Source organism: Dipodomys ordii, unplaced genomic scaffold (genome assembly GCF_000151885.1).
Source record: "Dipodomys ordii isolate 6190 unplaced genomic scaffold, Dord_2.0 Scaffold106, whole genome shotgun sequence".
In the NCBI taxonomy this organism is placed as follows: Eukaryota; Metazoa; Chordata; class Mammalia; order Rodentia; family Heteromyidae; genus Dipodomys; species Dipodomys ordii.
In genome coordinates this window covers 5,039,144-5,063,279 of record NW_012267322.1, presented here as the reverse complement: position 1 = coordinate 5,063,279, position 24,136 = coordinate 5,039,144, and the positions used below count along the sequence as shown (strand labels likewise).

Below are 24,136 nucleotides of genomic sequence, written 5' to 3'. Positions count from 1 at the left end.
AAAGATAGTAGAGAGAGAGGCCTTTAGTCTCTTCCATGTTTTATATCACCATTTGTTACAGAAGACAAAAGAAGTGGCCCCTTTAATCTGAAAAAATAGTTTAAAAAAATCATTGAAAGTAAGACTAAAATGGATTCAAAGTTGAAAAAGAGCTGGGTGCCGGTTGTTCAGGCCTGTAATCCTAGCTACTCAGGAGGTTGAGATCTGAGGATCATGGTTCAAAGCCAGCCCGGGCAGATCTGTAAGAGTCTAATCTCCAATTAACCACCAGAAAACTCAAAGTGGCATTGTGGCTCAAATGGTACAGCAATCACCTTGAGCTGAAGAGCTCAGAGTTTAAGCCCCATGACCACCACCACCAACAACAAAAAAGTTGTCTTCTCATTTTTTGCTACTATACCATGATATACCATAAGTATTAATTTTTAAAATGATAAAAAGTAGTATTTGTGAAATACTCACAGATTGTCTAACAACATCTCCCCATTCAGGAGCTACTCCATATTCTGAATTTTCTTTTAAGAATCTACATAAATCTTTCAAAGGGGGAGCAAATGCACCTCCAACCTAAAAAAAAAAAAGAGATTTAACGTATTATTCAATGTGAAATTATTTTTATTCTGTGCTGTAACAGTTTAAAGTGCATATTTTACAAGTACCTTCAGCAATATTTAAATTATGTTGGAAAAGACCATTACAATCCATATAGACTACTGGCATAAGATAAAAATATATGTTGTGTAAATTTTTTTTTTGGGGGGGGTCCAGTCGTGGGGCCGGAACTCTGGGCCTGGGCACTGTCCCTCAGCTCTTCAGCTCAAGGCTATCGCTCTACCAGTTGAGCCACAGCACCACTTCTGGCTTTTTTCTTTTTTGCTTATGTGGTGCTGAGGAATCAAACCCAGGGCCTCATGCATGCAAGGCAAGCGCTCTACCACTGAGCTACCTTCCCAGCCCCTGTTGTGTAAATTTTTAAGTAAATGTTTTAAGTAGAATAAGTTGACCACTAAGATGAAGAACTATCACTTATTTTGCTGAGTGGGCAAGAGAACCTAATTAAGAGTGTGCCATTTAAAGTCAGATTAACTAGCTATGGAAATATGAATAAATCAAAGCCTTGAGCTATCACTTGGCTCATTCACTCCCAGCTGGTGCTCTATTCCACTTCCAGCTTTTCTGCCCAGGCTGACTCAAGCATCAAGTAGCTAGGATCACAGGCATGAGCTGCTGGCACTCAGCTATGTCCTGTTAAATTGATTTAGACATGTAGGCATTATACTACCTATTAGTGTTATCCGATATTCCTTGTATTTCTTACTTGGTCTTGCCAATTTCTATTAGACTCTGCTTTTTATTAAGCTTCAGTTTCAAATTGGTAGGTTGATTATTTTAGCTAGTAACTCATCAATCAAAGCCTGTATCTTAGAGACTCAAGACAAAACTTCTACAAATCAAAGAAAATGAGCAAGACTCTGAGAAAATAAAAAGAAAAAATAAAATTTAGAATAAATGGAACAAGAAAGCCCCAAACTGTTCCATTTTCTTAAAACTGGCTAAGACAAATTCAATCCTCATATTAATAATATGAGTTTTGGGTATAAAATGAAGTGCAAAGACTGTAACACAAGAATGTTAGTAAATTCTTTTTTAGTACTCCTGCTTTCACTTTGAAATACTAATAAGAGCTGAATAAACAATATCTATAAAACTATAAGAAATAAGTTAACTTAAAGGAGCTGATGTAGGAAACTATTTTAAAATATTACTTTAAAAAGTTTTTTTTTCTAATTCCAATGCTTCTAATGAGAAACAGGGAAACAGGGGAAAAAGTAATGTATTTTTGTCCTAGCCATGAGAGCATTAAGTAGAGAGCCAAACAGAACCAGGGAATAAATACAATTAATGTAAAATAACCAAGCCTGTGTGGGGAGGATCTCAATGGGAAATATGCTGTTCTTTATCCTGAAGCCATCTTTCCTTTCTTTAATTTTGTTGCTTGCTTATCAGAATAAACTTATCAAAAGTACATTTTCAAAAGTATAATCACTAAGAAACTAAACCTCACAAAAATCAATAACTCAATAAACAGGCAAAAGAGCTAAATAGAGACTTCTAAAAACTGAAAATGGCCAATACATCCCTATCAATAAAGGAAATGTAAATCAAAACAACACTGAGATTCAATCTCATTCCAGTAAGATTGGCCAATATCAAGAATACAAATAATAACTAGTGCTGGTGGTTATACAGAGAAAAATGAATCCTATTATATTGTTGATGGGAATGTAAACTTCTCTGGAAAGTGGCTTGGAGATTCCTCAAGGAAATAAACATAGGCAGGGCACTGGTGGCTCTTGCCTATCCTCCTAGCTACTCAGGATGCTGAGATCTGAGGATCTGTTTGAAGCCAGTCTGGGCAGAAAAAGTTCCAGTGAGACTCTTATCTCCAATTAACCACTCAAAACCTGGAAGTTGTGCTGTGACTCAAAGAACACTAGAGCTCAGGTATAGTGCCCAGGTCCTGAGTTCAAGCCCCAAGACTGACTAAAAAAAGAAAGAAAATAAACAAGTGATACTACCCTAGGGCATTTACCCAGAATATTACGTATCACAAGTCGGAACACAGTCAACACACACATACTGCACTATTCATGATAGCCAAGTTAACGAAACAGCCCAAACCTTGAGGGTAGAGATGGGAGGGGGATTTGGTAGAGAACAAAGGAAGGCATGACCTTGATCAAAATACATTCTAGTTAAAACTTGCCAAACAAAATTGTAACCTCTTCAAAAAGCTACTTAATAATAATTTTTGGTCAGTTTTTAAAAGTATATTACAAGTCTTCTATCATTTACTTGATGAGTTCAGAAGAGATGTGAATTGATACATCAAATTATTTGATGAATCAAATACTAAGCCATATTTGATTCAGAATAGGCTTTAGAAAGACCTCAATCAGTAAAACAAAGGAAGAAGCACAGGAGTACTATTAATATAAACAGTACTTTTGTTTAGATATTTTATTTCCATCTAGCAGAAAATTATGTACTATACAGTTTTTGGTAAACAAAACACATTAAGACCATATGACATAATATTGTGCCAGTAAAATATAATTTATGCATGGGAATGGTATCCCCTTAAATCAGACTTCCTTTGCACTGTAGATATTTTGGATTGGTAGTGTAGGGGCCATCTTAAATACTGTAGAAAGTTTGGCAGTATCTGTGGCCTCTACTCAAAGTGCAAGTGGTATTCTCCTGGTGTCCACCGACTCTCTGTACTTGCTGGAAACCAAAGTCTTCAGGCATAATTCAAAACTGCAAAGGGAAAACTGGACCTATATAGAATTGCTGCCTTAGATGTAGGACCCTTGTGCAGTTCACAACTTTTGGCAATAGCATTACTTGGGCAGTAATGTTGACTGACCTGCCTATTTCATTTACTAGCTTAGCCAATAGAATAGAATTTTAAATCACACTACAGAAAATTATCCTGCAAAGCTAGGTGCCACTGGTGCATGCCTATAATCCTAGTTACTCAGGAGGCTGATATCTGAGGACTGCTGTTTGAAGTTAGCCCAGGCAGAAAAGTCCTTGAGACTCTTTTTTTTTTTTGGAGTCTGGTCGTGGGGCCAGAACTCTGGGCCTGGGCACTGTCCCTGAGCTCTTCAGCTCAAGGCTAGCGCTCTACCATTTGAGCCACAGCGCCACTTCCGGCTTTGTTCTTTCTGCTTATGTGGTGCTGAGGAATCGAACCCAGGGCCTCACTGAGCCACCTTCCCAGCCCTCCTTGAGACTCTTATCTCCAATTAACTACCAAAAATCTGGAAGTAGAGGGGTGTCTCAAGTGATAGAATGCTATCTTTGAGTAAGAAAATCTCAGTAACAGTGTGCGGGGCCCTGAGCTCAAGTCTGAGGACTGGCACACACACATCTTTCTTCACCTATTTGTTAGGTTCAACCCCCTTTCTGATTTGTTAGATAATAATGCAAAGTGAAACTGAGTTCTAGATATTAACAAAAAGTACATAAATACCTTTCTGGCATTTCTTCTGTTAATCAGCTGAACACGTTCTTCTCCAGTAAGGCTATTAATATCAAGTTTATTGGGATTTCTACAACGATGCCTTTTTTGTTTAGGCCTTCCCTCATGTAGTTGCATTTTCTAAAGTATATGGACAAAGAAACAGGTTTAAATTTTTTGCTTATGTAAAACTATTAAAACATCACATGTAAGTTGTTTCAAGTAACTTAATTCAATATGATGAATAGTCATTATCCCTTAGTATTCAACCTTTAAAAAATTAAAAAAAAATTATGCTAGGCTCCAGTAGCTCACTCCTGTAATTCTAGCTATTCAGGAGGCTAAGATCAGGGGATAGCCATTCAAAGCCAGTCTGTGCAGATAAAACTGACAGTCTCCAATTAACCAGCAAAATGGTGGAAGTAAAGATATGGAGCAAGTGATAGAGTGAAAAAGCCAAGTGAGAGTGAGGGAATGAGTTCAAACTCCAGTACCTGTACAAAAAAAAATATATATACAGTACACACACACATACACACACACTTAATTTTTAACAAAAAGCATTACATGAGCTTTTCTCCAAATTATATATTTGAAAAATTACTCAGGATCACTAACTATGGTCTGCTATGAAAGCAAGATCCTTCATATAATGTCTGAGATCTAAGAAATCCCTAGAAAAGGAGATGTTATCTTATTACTACTATTATTTATTTTTATTTATTGCAGTACTGAGGAATGAACTCAAGAACCTCAGATTTACAGGCAATCTACCACTTGAACAAATACTCCAGTTCTTTTTTTTTTTTTAAATTTTGCCAGTACTAGGTCTTGAACTCAGAACCTGGGTGTTCTCCCTGAACTTTTTTAGCTCAAGGCTAGTGCTCGCTCTATCACTTGAACCACAGTACCACTTCCAACTTTTTTTTGGGTAATTTATTGGAGATAAAAGTCTCCACTGATCTTTTGAAACTCAATCCTCAGAGCTCAGCCTGCTGAGTAGCTAGGATTACAGGCGTGAACACCAGTGCCTGGCTACACTGAGTATTTTTGAGATCTGGTCTTGCTTTATGACCAGGCCTGTCTAGACTTCAATCATTCTACTTGTGCTTCCTTGTGTTGCTGAGGATGACAGGGACATACCATTGTGCTTCCCCTGTAGGTGGGATAAAAGGCATGTGTCACTATTTCTTGCCATTAGTTGAGATGTAGCCTTGTAAACTTTTATGACCTAGCTGGTCTTGAACTGCTGTTATTTCTTGATTTCTGCTTCGCAGGTAGCTAAGATTCAAGGCTTGAGCCATCACATCTAGTATACTTTGCAACAAATGCTAACTTTTAAATGGGTTTTTCAAGTCCTAATAAACTAACCTAATATACTAAATTGTTTATTTGTACTGAAATGATGGATAACAAAAACTTGAAAAATGTCTTTTACAGCCAGTTATAGGGGGTGCATACCTGTAATCCCAGTGCTCAACAGGCTAAGACAGCCTTGGTTATATAGTGAGACCCTGGTTCAACAACAACACAAAAATTCCTTTTGTAGTACTAAGAGGAAAGTTTGAGAACTCCTCACAGACTACAGTATAAATGGCATAAGAGCAAGGACTTAAAGCTGCTCACTACTCTAGCTTCAGCCTCTAAATCATATGGCTTTGGATTATTAAACTGTCAATTGTTTCAATTTCATTATCTATATAACAGTTCTAACAGTACCATCCTAATAAAGCTCTTAGCAAATGAGATAATGGATGTGAACTGTTAAGAAACAGTGACAGGTGTATACATTTTTATTTAGCATTTTCTATGATTATTATTTGAAAATAAATGCCTTCAGATAAAACCTTTGAAATTTTGTCCTCAACCAACATTGGCTCTAACATTATATTCTATGTTATCAATAAATCTTACATTAAATAATTAATTCTGAATTCACTTCCCCAACACGCACTGCTAGGGCTTGCACATGGCTAAGCAAATGCTCTACCAATTGAGTTATAGTCCTAGCCCTATTAAAAGACAGAATGGAAAATGCTACAATGTATCATAGGAAAGATGGTAACTATATTTTAATGCTTACTTTCCTAGTCTTAGGAAAAATGCAAATAGAAGATAAGCGGATGAGAATTTATGCTTTGTCATTATACATTTGACAGACTATTGAAACAAAATATACAAAGCTTTTTTAAGGCATAGCTTACAGGAATAAAAGCTCCTAAATCTTCCACATAACCTGGGTGCTCTTTAAGCCATTTTTCCAAATCCTTTCTCTTCGGTGCATCATCTCCTGCAAGTCTTGTTCCATCTTTAAGATTAATAACGGGAACTGGACTTTCTGTATCTGGAATTCTTTGAGGTTGAGTATAGGATAGGGCTGGATTTAGTCCTGGGGAAATCTGTGAGGTGGTTAAGCTTAAAGTAACCTGTACAAAAAGAGCAAATGATATTCTTATTTCCATGCTTTATCATTTCAATTTTAGTTCAATAGAGTGATCCTGTAAAAAAATTTAAGTGTGACATGATTGTTTACCATTTAATAATACGGTAGCAGTATTTCAATAGCAATGGCCACAGATTTACATGATTTTTAACAGCTATGTAGCATTTCATTACTTGGGAATAATCAACTTGTTTAACCAACCTTCCTAATAAAAAACTTTATACAGCTGGGTGCCAGTGGCTCGTGCCTGTAAACGTAGCTACTCAGGGGGCTGAGATCTGAAGATTGGCAGTTCAAAGCCAGCCCAGGCAGGAAAGTCTGTGAGACTTTTATCTCCAAAAAACCACCAGAAAACTGGAAGTGGTGCTGTAGCTCAAGTGGGAGAGTGCTAGCCTTGAGCTGAAGAGAGCTCATGGACAGTGCCCAGGCCCAGAGTTCAAACCCCATGGCTGACAAAAACAAACAAACAAACAAAAAAAAACAAAGAAAAAAAAACTTTATGTGTGTGTACATATCATGTAATATTCAGCTAAACTTCAGCCTGGGCGCTGTTCCTGAGCCTTTTGTGCTCAAGGCTAGTGCTCTACCAGTTGAGCCACAGTGCTACTTCTAGTTTTTGAGTGGTTAACTGAAGATAAGAGTCTCACAGGGACTTTTGTGCCAGTGCTGGCTTCGGTGATCCTTAGATCTCAGCCTACTGAGTAGCTAGAATTACAGGAATGAGCCACTGGTGCACAATTCATTGCTCTTCTTAAAACCCTAAACACCTTGAGCAAAAGAAACTCAGGGACAATGACCAGGCCTTGAGTTCAAGCCACAAGTCTGACACATGAACACACACACACACACACCCCAGGCCTTGAGTTCAAGCCCCAAGACTGGCACATGAACACACACACACACACACACACACACACACACACACACACCAGGCCTTGAGAGTTCAAGCTCCAAGACGGGCACATGAACACACACACACACACACACACACACACACACACACACACACACGTATGATTATTTGCTAGAATTGAATTTGAGACTGGGGATCAGTAATTTTTAAGTATTACTTACATGATTAGGTGGTTTATTCTTGTTAAAAAACATGATGTCGACACCTTCTACATTCTTCCTCCTTCCTCGTCTTTTCTTGACCAGAGGCTGGTTATCTAGTATTACTCCATTGGCACCAGATGTTGACTGAATGGAGGTACCTAATCAAATATTTTAAAATAAGGATTAAAGTTTATTCTTCAGCAAACATTGCTAGGCTATGCCATCCTTAAGCTACTATTTCAGGTATTTTCTGAAATGAGCTGCTTAGATTTTTCCTTACTTATAAGCTATGAAATTTTTCTTTCCTTCATCAAAATACATCATACATGTTATCTTTACCCAACACTTTCGGACAAATTCAAGCATTAATGGCTTAAGAATAAAAATGAACATGTGAAAGAAAAGGAAGAATGTCAATGTAGGCCAAATCTAGATTGTGAACACCTAAGTTTTATTTTTTATTTTTTATTGTTAATGGACCTTGAATCAGGGCATGGGTGCTAACCCTGAGCTTTTGTGCTCAAGGCTATCACTCTATCATGCTGAGCCACAGCTCAATGATTTTTTGGCAGTTGATTAGAGATTAGAGTCTCATGGACTTTCCTGCCCAGGCTGGCTCTGAACTGTGAGCCATAGATCTCAGCCTCCTGAGCAGTTAGAATTATGAGCCACCAGTGTCCAGTTTAATTTTTAATATCTGCTTTAATTTTTAATAACAGAAAATGGAATCAGTTATCAATTCAAGTTAACACCTATAATAAAGCCTTATTTTCCCAAATTATAGGAATTCCCCATAAAATGCACATACACAGTAGGCAATTTGAAATGTTTCTAAGAATTTCATGGCAAATCAGACTAAGTTTTTCATTTTATGGATAAAGTATAAAGGAAATGTAATTCATTTATCTGCTTTAATTGAAAACCAGCATTTTGAGGAGAGCATGTTATGTAGTGGTCCACATGGTGAGACCCAGTTAAGGTTGAACATCTCTCTCAATAATTTTAGAAGGACATAAAGAATAATTAGACAAAAAACATGAACAATGCTGAACATATTTTTTATGCCTCCAGAGACACAGCACAAATTTGTTATTCAGTAAATATTTGTTGATTCAAATCAATTCATGTTTAGAAGAAATATAGTGCCAAGGGAAGATATGTTCTTTGCTTTTAAAATGTCAAGTTTATTATGTAGCCTTAAGACAAAGTTAATTCTGTACTGTTTTCAAAGGCAGAATGTCAAATGTAGACAATCACATACAGCATGAAAAATTTACTTCCAAACAAAAAAATATCTACCAAACAATGAAAAGGGATATTTGAAATAGGAACTTTGTTCCTATTAGAATTGCATGAAGATGACAGATGGTTTTGTGTGTGTGTGTGTGTGTGTGTGTGTGTGGTGTGTGTGGTAGTACTGTACTGGGGTTTGAAAAAATAGCAAACTTGATGTTGCTATTACTGGCAGGCAGGCAGGCAGGCAATCTATCACTTGTGTCATGCCACCAGTCTTTTTTATGTTTTAGTTATTTTTCAGATGTGCTTTATTTGGGGCCCTAGAACCATGATCCTCCTATCTTTGGCATTCTGTATGGCTGGGACCACAGGCGCATACCACCAAGCAGCTTGGCTTGTTGGCTGAGAAGTGGGGGGAGGGTCTAAACGTATTGGCTGAGAAGGAGAGTCTAATTTTTTGCTCAGATTATTTTTGCAACTCCATCGTCCTGGATCACTGCCTCTTGAGTAGTCATAACTAATTCCTATATCCTATAGTTTGCTGAAATATATTACTTTTGTTTTCATACCTTTTTGTGGGGGAAGGGGTAGTAATGGGCTTTGAATTAAGGGTGTTGTTCTTACTTAGGAGGTACTCTACTATTTAAGCCACATCCCTAGTCTTTTTGCTTTTGTTATTTGGTGAGCAAGATCTTGTTTTTTGCCTGGTGGTCTGGATTGTTAATCCTATTTATACTTACTCCTACATAGCTGTGATGAAGGTAAGCATCATTAGCCCAGCTTTTGATTAACTGAGAAGGGATTTCACATACTTTTTGCCCAGGCTGGCCTTGAACCTCAATCGTTTGGAATTCAGTTTCTCAAGTAACTAGGATTATAGGCGTGAGGCACTATATCTGGAATGGAGTACACTATTTCTAAAGTTATTCTGTACTTCCAATTACATAGAAACCAGTCACAACTGGCTTATGATTTAGGTGTTTGCTTTTTTAAAAAATTATTTATTCATGAAAGGGATATTCTTTTTTGTTGTTGTTGTTGGTGTCGGTCGTCGTCGCAGGGCTTGAACTCTGGGCCTGGGCGCTGTCTCTCAGCTCTTCAGCTCAAGGCTAGTGCTCTACTACTTGAGCCACAGAGCCACTTCCAGCGTTTTCTGCTTATGTGGTGCTGAGGAATGGAACCGAGGGCCTCATGCATGCAAGGCAAGCACTCTACCAATGAGCCACCTTCCCAGCCCTAGGTGTTTGCTTTTAAATTCAAATACTTTCATGTTGAAATGCTATCTGAACTTTCTATATGTAAAAGATACTTGATAAAAAGATGTCACCACCTAAGTATTCAAGCCCTCCAAACCAAACTGCCCATCATAAGATTTTGAGGTTCCAATAAATATTTATTAATATTTGAAATGTTCTTAATTATGAACTTAAAGAGAAGCCTCAATATTAGCTGGCTCAAGCTGGGTGCTGGTGTCTCATGCCTATAATCCTAGCTATTCAGCGGGCTGAGATCTGAGGATCACCATTTGAAAAATTCCGGAAAAAAAGCCAATCAGAAAACAGTGGTCCTATAGCTCAAGTGGTAGAGCGCTAGCCTTGAGCTGAAGAGCTTAGGGACAGCGCCCAGGCCCAGAATTCAAGCCCCACGACTACCACCACCACCATCACCAACAAATTAGCTGGCTCACACCTATAATCCTTGCTATTCAAAAGATTGGGATCTATAGAACTGTAGTTCAAGACCCTGGGCATATGCTAGGGGTTGAATTCACTACTAAGAGTGCTAGCACTAGCAAGTACAACGCTCTCAGTTCAAACCTCAGTACAAAAATAAAAAAGTCAGACACTGGGGATTCAAATTTGTAACCCTAGCTACTTAGGAAATTGAGGTCTGAGGATGATGGGTAGAAGTCAGGCCAGGCAGACAAATATGAGAGACTCTTATCTCCAATTTACCAGCAAAATCCTGAAAGTAGAGCTGTGGCTCAAGGGTAGAGTTTAGCCTTGAGCAAAAAAGTTAAGTAAGAGCATGAACCCCTGAGTTCAAGCCCAACATTTTACACACGCACACACACACACACACACACAAATGTGCGCGAACACATGCACACGCAGTTTCATTAGTAAATAGAAATAAATGAATTTTAACCAATGTATATAGAGCAGGATTTAGAACATAGAGAAGTACTTCACAATAAGACAATTAGCATATTCACCTGACAGAGGCATAGATTTTGGAAAATTGATCAGGCTTGTCTCTGATGCACTTTGAAGCTCCCGAAGTCGGGTGAGGTACTGTTGTTGCCCCAGAGCACCATCTTCACTATCAAATGGTCTTTTCTGAGCAAGCCCCTGCTTCTGAAATGTCAACTTCAAACCACCTTCCTATTCAAAAGATCATTAAGGCAAAAAATGTTAACAGTAACTTGTGCAGGACACTGAGAGAATTTTTCCACTTAGAAATGGTGAAGTAAAATCCCCTAAAATATTAATGAAGTTCTTTTTCTTGTTCATAAATCAAGAGAATAAAAGACTTAGTCAATATCTATAGTGTATACTAAACATTTAGCTTTAATTAAAAAAGTTCTAGGTACCATCTACCCTTTTCTGAGTAAAGTTTTCATAGGACTATTGCATTGTAACATTTTCAGCTTCAGATGTATATCTCTAGGTACATTATTCATATGGTATTTTAAAGGATACTATCTACATTTTAGATACTAATTAACCTTCAACGATCATATTAAGATAAACAGTAGAGCATGCTAAGTGTTTCAAAGAGAAAGTACACTGACATACCATATAAATGTCAAATACAAGAATGAAAACAGTAAGAAATTGTCACACTTTTTAAGAAAGCAGCTTGGTCAGCAGAAGAACAATTTTCAGAAATGTAAGGAGAGAAACAGTTAATGATGATTCCTCTAGTAGAATATTCAAATGTAATAACCTGGATATCAAAAAAAAAATTAATGCCAATACCAGGAGACAAGTATGTGAAGGAAGAAGAATAAGAGCAGGCAGCCATTTGCAGGAAAAGCATGCTGCACACCGCAATCGCAATCAGGCCCTAGGGCAATAAAAATACACATACGTCTTTGATTTTCACTGTAAACTCCTTTTCTCGTACATGCTTCTTCACCTTTGACATTTGTGTTGACTGGTCTTGTTCTTCTTTGACACCAGCACCTGGGGGAGTGGGAACACTGGGCTCACTATATTCTGTAGCTGCTCCAGGGCTGTCCAGCAGTTTTGTGGTATAGAAAGAAGCCACTGTGTTAGCATCATAACTTCTTCTAGCTGAAGGCCACTTCCCTTTAAGAACTGTTTGACAAATACTGTCCAACCGGTTGATCATCACCCGATCCTAGAAAAGCAAGCAATACCAAAGTATAGTTTTAATAATAAGGCCATACTTTTGGACATTATTTGCCAAGAGCCTTTGAACCTGGTTGAACAGTGTATAAAATCTCTCACATAGATTATAACACAGTCTCTCACTATAATTTTTTATTCAAATATAAATTCCTGTTGAATTTGGAAAATATAACATACAGATATTTTTTAAAATTTGCTTTTAGAATAAAATAGAGGTTCTTCATCTTAAGACCACAATACAAAAATATATGACAAGAACACAGTCTCTTCTATATTTAATATGCCAACCTCATTTCTAAAGATAAGTGTATTAGCATTAATATATTAGCATTAATATACTAGTTTAGTCACATAGTTGGAGAACTGGATTAATTCTTAGTTGTTCCTACCACTGAATGTACAGGTACTTAAATGGGTTTTTGGTTTTGTTTTTGGTAGATCACAGCTAGCTAACCTAAATTTCTTCGGGAAGACTGAATTGAAAGTACCTATTTCATATAGAAATACTTGAACATTAACTTGAATATAAAGATTTATTTTTTATTTGAAACAATTTAAGCTTATACATTTAAGTACAACTAATTCAATGGACAGTAATAGTTTATACACTTATACTGCTAGCACCAATACATCAGACTACATTCTACTATTTTTCCCCATAAAAGAATATCTACCACCAAATTATACACACACACACACACACACACACACACACACACACACACACACACGCACACGCACTAAAAATGATGAGTCCCAACAACCGATTATTCTTTCACCTTTGGCCAATATGAGGCTGCCAGCATGTATCCACCTTGTAAGAGGTAAGCAGACTCTGGAGTCCCGTTGTTAGCTTGGAAACTATCCTGGGTCTCATCCTGTGTAGTGCTCAGTGATGCAACACTTTCTTCATCATAAGCTTTCATGTGAGGAGTACCTTCTGCTAAGAACAATTAGAACCAGTTTTAAAAGACCACATAACAATTTTTTTTTTTTTGTCGGTCGTTGGGCTTGAACTCTGGGCCTGGGCGCTGTCCCTCAGCTCTTCAGCTCAAGGCGAGCGCTCTACCACTTGAGCTACAGCGCCACTTCCGGTTTTCTGGTGGTTTATTGGAGATAGGAGTCTCACAGTCTCTCCTGCCTGGGCTGGCTTTGAACTGCGATCCTCAGATCTCAGCCTCCTGAGTAGCTAGGATTACAGGCGTGAGCCACCAGCGCCCGGCGCCACATAACAATTTATATACACTTCAAATTTATTTGGAAATACATGTTAATGAAAAATTTCACCTAGAATACAATAAAGTAACCATTATTTTATTTTTTAAATTTTACTTATTTATTTTTGTCGGTTGTGGGGCTTGAATTCTGGGCTTGGGTGCTGTCCTTGTGCTCTTCAGCTCAAGGCAAGCACTCTATCGCTTGAGCCACAGCGCCACTTCCGGTTTTCTAGTGGTTTATTGGAGATAAGAGTCTCCCGGACTTTCCTGCCCGGACTGGCATTGAACCGTGATCCTCAGATCTCAGCCTCCTGAACAGCTAGGATTACAGGTGTGAGCCACCGGCGCCCGGCTAGTAACCATTATTTTAAAATGAATCCTAGTTGGTACAATTTATCTGAATTAGGAGTAATGTAATACCTGATAGAAGACCATAATACTCTTCATGAAGTAGCTCTTAGAAATGGGCATGTTTTTACTTTGTTCATGTAATTGTAACCCCTCTGTACAGTATTTTCACAATTAAAAAAAAAAGAAAAAAAAAAGAAATGGGCATGTTTATATAGGATGTGGTGGCTCAAATCCATAATCTCAACTAGTAGGAGTTGGAGATTAGGAAGATCACAGCTCAAAGCCACCCCAGGCAAGAAAGATAGCTCAAGTCCTTGCCCAGGCAAAAGCTGGGCTGGGCAAGGTAGTATAACATTGGTCATCCCAGATACATAGAAAATATGAATAAGTAAGAAGAAAGCAATTGAGGCAAGCTGGGCATGAACACAGGACGCTATCCACAAAATAAAAGCAAAAAGAACATGGTTCACGTGGGAGTGTGTTAGAAAGAACAAGATCCTTCACCCTGTCCCGGAATCATAAAAAAATAAAACTGGACAACCCTGAAAGTAATGACTTGGGAGTTGTTACAAGAGTTTCTGGTTCTTATGGGTCATGATGCACCATGCTTGAGGCTTACTTTATTTCCTTATTCCTGAATTGTTGGCTTACTGTAATAATACTTTGGAGAAGACAATTTAACATACTCTGTGATAAGCTATGCAAGTTCAATCATCTCTTCTTTGAGAAGACAGGTATCAGGTATGGCCTACGTTTCTCTTCCTTATCTATTTAAGAGTCCTGGCAATAACAATATTATCTTTTTTGTCACCTGCAGGGATTGAATTCAGGGCCTGGGTAGTGTCCCTGAGTCTGTCTTCAAGGCTAGTGCTCTACCACTCTGCCACAGTACCACTTATGGTTTTTGAGTGGTTAATTAGAAATAAGAGTCTCACAGGATTTTTCTGCCCAGGCTAGTTTTGAACCTTGATCCTCTGAGTAGTTAGGATTGTAAGTGTGACTTACCAATGCCTAGCAACAATATTATCTTTTATTTGTTCACTAATCAACTTTTTCCAAGGAAAAACAGTACTAGATTTAATACAACCATAAAGAAATAAATCTGTTGAATAAAATTTGAAATTATATTTGGGATTCGACTTATATATTTTGTAAAGCATAGGACCAGAGAATATGTAATTCTAGTTTTTTTTTTTCTGCCGTGGGGCTTGAACTCTGGGCATGGGCACTGTCCCTGTGCTCTTCAGCTCAAGGTGAGCACTCTACCTCTAGAGCTACAGCGCCACTTCCGGTTTTCTAGTGGTTTATTGGAGATAAAGAGTCTCACAGACTTTTCTGCCTGGGCTGGCTTTGAACCGTGATCGTTAGATCTCAGCCTCCTGAGTAGCTAGGGTTACAGGCATGAGTCACTGGTGCCCAGCTGCTAGTATCAATAGTTCTTTGCTAAAATTTAAATTAACAGTTTTAAGCATGTGTAAGTTATATGAATCAAGTTCTTTTTACTTTCACTTAAAAAGCTGTCATAAAAATAGCAAATTACTTTATGCTTATACCTCGCTTTTGGACTTCCTCTTCTTCACTGTCACTTTCTTCTGATGAAGAAGAAGAAGATGATGACGATGATGATGAGGAGGAGGAAGATGAAGATGCTGAAGAACAAGATGAGGATGAAGAAGAACTAGAGCCTGATCGAGAATGGGAACAAGAAGAGGAGGAAGACGAAGAAGATGATGATCTGGAAGAACAGGATGATCTCTCAGACTCAGAGTCAGAATCAGAACTAGACTCTGATCCTCTTTTGTGGATTCTCTGTTTCTTAGAAGCTGGGTTTGGAGTAAGAGGTTCTGTTCTGGCTGAAACCATGCGTCTGTCTGTTTCACCTTTTCCACCAGATTTCTGGTCTTCAGCAGCCTGTGACAAAATTCCATTCTTTGGACTTACAGGCTCAGACTTTATTATTGTCCTGGTATCCACAGAAGACATAGATTCTTCTTCAGAAGAAGGAGGCTCTTCTTTAACGTTTTCATTTTTCACTTTTATATCCTCTAGAATACCTTTAGCATCTAGGAGCCTAGGCAGAGAGGTAAGAGAAGAAGCAGAAAGTGCTACTTGATATTGCTGTAAAAGTGGGGTAGAAGTTCTTGAATGCGCCATCTTACTTTGACTGTAGTTCCTTTGAGCTGCCATAAAGGAGAGTTCAGGATCACGAAGAATGTGATAGTCTGTTCGGCTCACCCCATGTTTAGCAGCACCAATAAGCAAATCCCTATCATGAAGGCCACATTCCCACCAGACTGGTAAATCTGGATTTGGATGGCAGAGCTTCAAGCGTTCAAACAACTGTGGATGTCGAAGGGCTTGTTCCCGTACTTTTCTTAGAAGTTCAATGCGATACAAAGTCCTCGAAGCACGTTCTTCTGTGATTGGTTGGATAAAAATATTTGGATCCACCAATTCTACATTGAAACAAGAACAAAAACATTAACCTCAAAAATATCTTATTAGACTTGGCTAGAGGCAAGAACGGCCTTGAGTGCAAACCCTAGAATTGGCCAAATGAAAACAAAAGCCCATCTTTATTAAGGATTTAAAACAATAAAACTTCTAAAATACAGAATCAGAATCATGGTACAATTTCCAGAATTTTCTTTTATTTTTCTTTACAAGTGCTAGACAAACACTACTATCACTGATTTATCCTCACAGCAGAATTTTTTTTAATGTGTTTGCCTAAAAAATGTTTTCTAAAAACATTACTAAAAATTATGAAATAACACTAATCTCCATAAAATATGTAAAACACATTATCTATGGGTACACTAACAGTTTTCTTAATCAGAGAATACACTTGTTTGAACTCATAAATACAAATTAGAAGAATTAAAAGACACCTAGTGAACAATCGTAATTTTGCACATTTCTTATTGTGTAGTTACTTACAGTACTGTAGTAAAATTCATAGGGGCATCTGGGAGTCTCTTAAATTTTGAGAGAAATACAAGATATCTGCCAAATAACACAAGACCTACCAGTTGGAAGTAGTTCAATTTCAACATTAGTTCATGCTACAGTAATTTGTGTGTGTGTGTGTGTGTGTGTGTTCTGGGGCTTGAACTCTGGGCCTGGGTGCTGTTGCTCAGCTCTTCAGATGAAGGCTAATGCTCTACCACTTGACCCACAGCACCACGTCCAGTTTTCTGGTAGTTTACTGGAGATAAGAGTCTCACAGACTTTCCTGTCTGGGCTGGCTTTGAATCATGATCCTCAGATCTCAGCCTCCTGAGTAGCTAGGATAACAGGCGTGAGCCACCAGCACTGGGCTTGGAATTTAGTTTCTTTAGATCTTATTTTAGTAGGAGCATTAAGAAACAAGGGATATTTAAGCATAGTTTATAATTCTTAAAATAGGGAAATTATAAATTTTAGTAACTTTTGTGACTTAAAACTAGGATAAAAAAAATTTATACATACCATCTTTGGAAGGAAGACGACAAACCCGCCGACACATCGAAACAAATGAGTACAAATATTTTTCCAAACTATCATCAGTTTTCTTGTGTAGTCGGGCCATAGCTCGAAATTTTGTCCAATCAAATCGGCCTCTGTTAGGGTCAAAAACTACTCCAAATGTAGATACAACTCTATAAAAATCAGCTTCTTCTCTTCTTGTCCATCTATTTTGAATCAGATCAAAGAAAAAGCACTTTGGTCACTGATTTATTAAAATATTTCTAGCACCTAACATTTTAAAGAGTTAAAATCAAGGTTTTGCCTTGTAAATATATTTTAGAATTCTAGTTGGCTGATCTATCCACTGTAATTTTTTGAGCACATATTTGTTGCACATTTACAGAGAAAATAAGTATAAGATAAAAAGAAGACCCTGCCTTGCAAGGAAAATAATATAATTTTGGGAACATTAATAATAACATTTCCTGTTGCATGTTTTATAGAAACAAAAAATTTTAGCAAAGTACAGAAGATGGAGGCTCAATTCATACTCTAGTAACAACAAAAACATTACAGTAGCATTTTGCAGAGTTAGATGGACAAGGCTAAGATTGGGAAAAAGCTAGGAGAAAGAATGAGCAAAGTATGGGCTGGGAAGATGGCTCAGTGGTAGAGCGCTTGCCTTGCATGCCTGAGGCCCTGAGTTCGAGTCCTCAGCACCACATAAGCAAAATGAAAAAAGCCGGAAGTGGCGCTGTGGCTCAAGTGGTAGAGCTCTAGCCTTGAGCTGAAGAGCTGAGGGACAGCGCCCAGGCCCAGAGTTCAGGCCCCACAACCGGACCCCCCCAAAAAAAATTTAAATAAAAAAAAAAAAGAATGAGCAAAGTAGTAAGCACTCTGCATTTTGACAGAGGCCAGAGAATATTCCAGATTGACAAGAATACGGCTCATACTGGGGATAAAGTGGTAGCTGGAATCAAATTATGAAATATGTATGCTAAAAATAATCTCTTTCAAATAAAATCTTATACTATAGTAAGTTATAGGCCTCTAAATCATAATATGTTCATTTATAGAACAATTTCTTTGCTCAACTCATTGAATTGCTGTCTTAATGAGTAAAAGTGTAGTGGAAAGACTTTTAAAAATGTTACTTGAGGGGCTGAGAAGGTGGCTCAGTGGTAGAGTGTTTGCTTTTCATGCATGAGGCCCTGGGTTTGATTCCTCAGCACCATATAAGCACAAAAAGCCAGAAGTGGCACTTGTGGCACAAGTGGTAGAGCACTAGCCTTGAGCTGAAGAGCTGAGGGACAGCGCCGAGGCTCACAGTTCACAACTGACCAAAAGAAAAAAAAAAGTATGTAATAAAATAGTGTTAAAAAAAAAAATGTTACTGGGGGCTGGGAAGATGGCTCAGTGGTAGAGCGCGTGCCTTGCAAGCCTGAGGCCCTGGGTTCGATTCCTCAGCACCACATAAGCAAAAAGAAAAAAGCCGGAAGTGGCGCTGTGGCTCAAGTGGTAGAGCGCTAGCCTTGAGCTGAAGAGCTCTGGCACAGCGCCCAGGCCCAGAGTTCAGGCCCCACAACTGGACTCCCCCAAAAAAAAAATGTTACTGGGCCATTTAAATCAGTCCTATATTAAAAGAAGTTTAATGTAATAATGACACAAAAACACCTGAGGAGCCAATCAAGTCATGTGAACTTTAGGCCTGGGTCTAAGAATAGAAATGAAGCTGGTTGCCGGTGGCCTATAATTGTAGCTACTCAGGAGGCTGAAAGCTGAGGATTGTGGTTCAAAGCTAGCCAGGGCAGGAAAGTCTGTGAGAGTAGTGGCACTGTGGCTCAAGTGGTAGAGTGCTCTACTTGAGCTGAATGGCTCAGGGACAGCACCCAGGCCCAGAGTTCAAGTCCCATGACTGACAAAAAGAAAAAAAAACAACAACAACACAGACTAAATATAAAACAGGACTAGTAACTATAGGGTACAACAATCTTTATCAGCTGTAGCACAATTCTGAATATTTAACTGTATGGATTTATGTGCATATATGTACAAACATTTTGCTTTGATCAATTAGCACAACACTCCTATCTGCTGGCTTTTAGAATGAGCAAATACACTTTGATACTTTATATTAAAAGTTCAATGCTATTGTCTTACCTCTGCTGCCTCTCTATCTTGGCTGCCATTTTAGGACTAAGAGTAGTTTCTTCACAAATAGGCTGAGTCACGCTGGCAGGCACTGAGAAGGTGGGTTGTATCTGCTGGATTTGTCTGTTTTTATTAGTTCGCTGATAGGCAGTGATGAGACGTCTCAGCCTTGTGGTTAATGCTGACTGAGTAGGCCAATAAATTTTATCCCCTTCCATCACTTGACCATCTGTATTAAAATAAACTCATGTCAGTAGCAATGATATATAGTACATATGTATTATATACAGATAGATGCTAATAGATACTATACAACATTTTCAAAAGTAGAAAAATTTCTCTACATTTAGAAAAAAATTTTTACCTGGGTATGCTAACTCCCACTGGTAATCTCAGCTACTTAGAAACTGAAAAATCAATAGGATCATATTTCAAAGCCGGCATGGCAAAAAAAGCTAGTGAATCTCTTATTTCAACTAACAAGCTTGGAATGGTTATATCTTGTTCCCTCCTACAGAAGACCACAGTAGTAGAATCCCAGTCCAGGACAGCCCCGAGGAGGGGAAATGAGAATTTTTCTCTACAAAAAACTTACAATAAACTTAGAACCAGTACAAGTGAGCAGAATGCAATACAAAAAAAAAAAAAATCACAGTGTTATCTAAGTTAAGGTCATCTCATATACCCAGGAAATAAAACTCTTTGATTTCAAAATCTAATTTAGCAAACCAGTTTGAAAATATTCAGTAGCCTAACTTAAATAAAAGCTGAACTGAAATTCATGAGAAATTGAATACTATAAATTTTTCCAATCCAAGCGTTCTGCATTGAATCTCCATTTAGATAAAATGAAAATACTTTTAGTTATAAGACAATGCTATGACTTTTAAGGTTTTTTTTGTTTGTTTTTTTGGGGTATGCTGGTCCTGGGGTTTGAATTCAGGGACCAGGTGCTATTGCTCAGTTTGAGGATTACAGTTACTATTCTACCATTTGAGGCACAGCTCAACTTCTGACTTTCTTGGTGATTAATTGGAGATAAAAGCCTCCTAGACTTTCCTGCTTGGGCTGGAAATCAATCTGCAATCCTAATATCTCAGCTTTCTGAGTAGCTAGGATTATAAGTGTAAGCCTAGCAATAAGGGGCCTAGCTGGCTTTTAAATTTTTAGTCACCTAATAAAGTGCAAGATCTAACTCTTTGCTTCCAATGTGTACTAAGTACTATAACAACATAAACTAGAATCAAGCTGTCCCTCTTGAGTGTCAGGAAGGGATGCTGTATCCAGCAAGTTTAGTATCAAAAGGAAGTAATAGTAGATCTCATTCAAAAAGCTGTGTACAAAATAAGTCATAGCAAATGGTTCCTAGTGTACATTTGGAAGTAATAAGAATCTGAATATACTGTACTGTTTTAATGATGAACTCTCAGATGTAATTATAAATTAAATCATTAAAGTTATCTAAATCTCTATTATATGAGATTGTAATAGCTGCAAGTATTGTTGAAATTCTTAAGTAATATGCTCTAAGAGGATTCTAACTATATTCAATTAAAAATACAGTTATATTACAAATACTATAAAAGTATATCATGAGAATATGAATTTAAAAATAAAAAAAAATACTTACCTCCATCTGCTATAACGAGATCTCCAGGTGAGGAAACATCATCCTTAAAAAAATATAGAAAGGATGAAATTTGTTACAAGGTAATTGAGATAAAAATAAGGAAAAAAAAAAGAAGGAAAACCAAATGTCAATATAATAGAGAACTTCTTTCAAAACTGAATTTATCCCCCTGTGCTATGAATCAACCCTAGGGGCTCAATCAGTTAAATATCCATGCCAGGAATAGAATTTTTAATAATTTTAGCAAAAATAAAACTTGTAATTTTGTTTTCAAGTCTCATTTTAACATTTCCCTATTATAGCTCACACTTAAAACCTGTCACTATTTACTTAAATTATTTTCTTTTCAATAATTACAATAGTCAGTTTGTTTTCCTTACCCCTATTCTGGTATTGTTTTTTTTCAGTTTCCCATAAAACAAGGCTCAGATAATTGGTAACTTGTGAATCTCTCTCTCTCTTCTCTTTTTGGTATTGGTCCTGGATGTTGAACTCAGGGCCTCAGTGCTGTCCCTGAGCTTTTGTGTTCAAGGCTAGTGCTCTACCACTTCAGCCACAGATCCACTTTCATCGTTTGGTGGTTAATTGAAAAGTCTCATGGACTTTCCTGCCTGGGCTGGATTCAACTGTAATCTTCAGATGTCAGCCTTCTAAATAACTCAAAGAATAGGCTTGAGCCATCGGCATCTACTTCCCCTAGTCTTTATTTTTGGTTGGTCGTGGGGCTTGAACTCTGGGCTTGGGCGCTGTTCCTGCACTCTTCAGCTCAAGGTGAGTGCTCTACCGCTTGAGCCACAGTGCTACTTCTGGTTTTCTAGTGGTTTTTATTGGAAATTAGAGTCTCACGGACTTTCCTACCTGGGCTAGCTTTGAACCACAATCTACAGATCTCAGCCTCCTGAGTAGCTAGGATTACAGGTGTGAGCCACCGGTGCCTGGCTTCCCCTAGTTTTTTTTTTTTTTTTAAATAACCTTTTCCTTCTTTCCTGCCCCACCCTGGTTTTAGCTTAAAATTTTTTAATAATTAAAAATTTATAGTACATTATCAGAAAATCTTTAGAATATAGTATTTTTTGTTGTATGTTAACAATTATTCATAGTACTTTATCCATACATTTAAAGTTTTTGGATATTCATTTTTATTAAGGGTTTCATTTAAACAAGCTATATAACTCCTTCAGTGTCTCCCTCTTGTTATGGTACAACATATTTTTGGCTTAAGAGATTTTTGAGCATGCATTCAAAAGAATTAAACCATAAGCTCAAGAGAAGTCAATACTGTGGCTAGAATTTCTTTTTCTTTTTTTTTTTTGGTCGGTCGTGGAGCTTGAACTTTGGGCCTGGGCGCTGTCCCTCAGCTCTTCAGCTCAAGGCGAGCGCTCTACCACTTGAGCTACAGCTGTGGCTAGAATTTCTCAGGGAGACATTCTTCTTTTCCAGCCAGAGCCCAAACTGAGAAAATATCCTTGCTGTTTTCTATCATTGTTGGAGAATATTGCCCTTTGAATGTACTACTTTCATACTTAAGGCAATTTCATTAGCCAACCACTGGTGTAAGCCCTGGCTCTTAATGTCACATGCAAGCCCTTAGCTACCCACCTAATTGAAGTATCATCTGAGTCTTATTTGTATAAGTATTTCAAATTTTATTTTGTTGTTAGTCATGGGGCTTAACCTCTGGGCCTAGGTATTGTCCTTGAGTTCTTTTGCTCAAGGCTAGTGTATACCACATTGAATCAGAGTGCCACTTCTGGTTTTCTGGTGGTTAATTGGAGAAAAGAAGAGTCTCATGGCCTTTCCTGCCTGAGCTAGCTTTGAACTGAAATTCTCAGATCTCAGCCTCTTGAGTAGGTGGGATTACCAGTGTGAGTCACCAGCGCCCCACTCAAAAATTCTTAATTTCTTTAAAGAAACTTTTCCATAGAGATTTTAGGTTTTACCCAATTTTTGTTCTTACTGAAAAGTTTATATAGTACATATATACTATATATATAGTATATTTATACATTCTATAGGGTAGTTATATAAAAAAAATTAAAATAGAGGGAAGAGACCTAGAGGAATTCCAAGCTGCTACACTATAGGTGTAAGTATAGCTGCATTCCCTATAGTTGTATACCTTTACTATTTATTTATCTCTCTGATTGGGAAATTTCTCTAGACACTGTGTTTCTTAGCTTCTTAAGTATAGCATGTGGGCAAATCCCATTTTATCTACATTTCATCTTGTCTAGGGAAGGGATCAAAACTTAGAATGAAATGGTAATTCCTCTGTACAAAACATTAATAACTAACAAACAAAACCCTCGGAATGAATTTGTTGGCTCAAGTTAATCACTGACTTAATCTTTTGAACAGAAAAATTATGTACATAGAAAACAGTTGAAGGAAAACCAGGCAAAGGAAAGCAAACAAGAAATATCTAAAATTCAGTATTTAAAAAACCTAATCCAAAACATACCTCTATATCATCTTTAAAGATGGCAGGAGCAGGTTTATATTCTGGATCTTCAACATCTCTGTTAAAATACCAACAAATGCTCTGATTATTGTAATGGAAATAGGAACATATAACAATAAAATAGTAAACAAATAAATGAAATCTCACCAAATAAAAAAATAAAAACTGAAATCTGCATGAAAGCTACACAGGGTAAATAAAGAGAAAGTTCTAATTTACTCTTATTTCAAGTTCAATTTCAATTGTGCTATTAACATAAAAGGTCTTTCGTGTTCCTTTTTTTTGTGAGATTACACAAGGCTTTATGACATGTATAATGATACCATGTTTCTCTTAAACTATAATATTGTTGTCTTTCTTTTTCTCTACTATTTTATGGTCTAAATGAAGCAATATACTTCTATTGGAGTGAAAAAATAAGACTTGTTAAAAGAACAGGTATGAGCCAGGTGCTGGTAGCTCATGCCTGTAATCCTAGCTACTTAGGAGGCTAAGATCTGAAGATTGAGGTTCAAAGCCAGTTTGGGCAGAAGAGTCCATGAGACTTTATGCCTGAAGTGGCACTGTGGCTTAAATGGTAGAGCATGAGCCTTAAGCAGAAGCAGCTCAGGAATAGCACCAAAGCCTTGTGTTCAAGCCTCAAGACTGGCAAAAGAAAGAAAGAAAGAAAGAAAGAAAGAAAGAAAGAAAGAAAGAAAGAAAGAAAGAAAGAAAGAAAGAAAGAAAGAAAGAAAGAA

The 24,136-nt window shown here is 37.5% G+C and overlaps 1 protein-coding gene across 6 annotated transcripts in view; it reads right to left on the bottom strand.

Annotated features, from left to right (window-relative positions):
* Positions 1-24,136, bottom strand: part of Chd9 (chromodomain helicase DNA binding protein 9) — a 130,657-nt gene that overhangs the window by 3,894 nt on the left and 102,627 nt on the right. For 2 of the 6 annotated variants that reach the window (XM_013027938.1, XM_013027943.1), the window contains exons 26-37: positions 23,400-23,457; positions 20,939-20,981; positions 19,318-19,537; positions 17,179-17,381; positions 15,261-16,163; positions 12,919-13,082; positions 11,856-12,128; positions 10,978-11,146; positions 7,545-7,684; positions 6,232-6,453; positions 4,040-4,168; positions 463-567 (exon numbers count right to left, since the gene is read on the bottom strand). In XM_013027938.1, coding sequence (XP_012883392.1) covers positions 463-567; positions 4,040-4,168; positions 6,232-6,453; positions 7,545-7,684; positions 10,978-11,146; positions 11,856-12,128; positions 12,919-13,082; positions 15,261-16,163; positions 17,179-17,381; positions 19,318-19,537; positions 20,939-20,981; positions 23,400-23,457 — 2,629 coding nt within the window. The remainder of the gene's footprint in view (positions 1-462; positions 568-4,039; positions 4,169-6,231; positions 6,454-7,544; positions 7,685-10,977; positions 11,147-11,855; positions 12,129-12,918; positions 13,083-15,260; positions 16,164-17,178; positions 17,382-19,317; positions 19,538-20,938; positions 20,982-23,399; positions 23,458-24,136) is intronic. The other 4 variants (XM_013027939.1, XM_013027941.1, XM_013027940.1 and 1 more) reach the window with 4 other exon arrangements.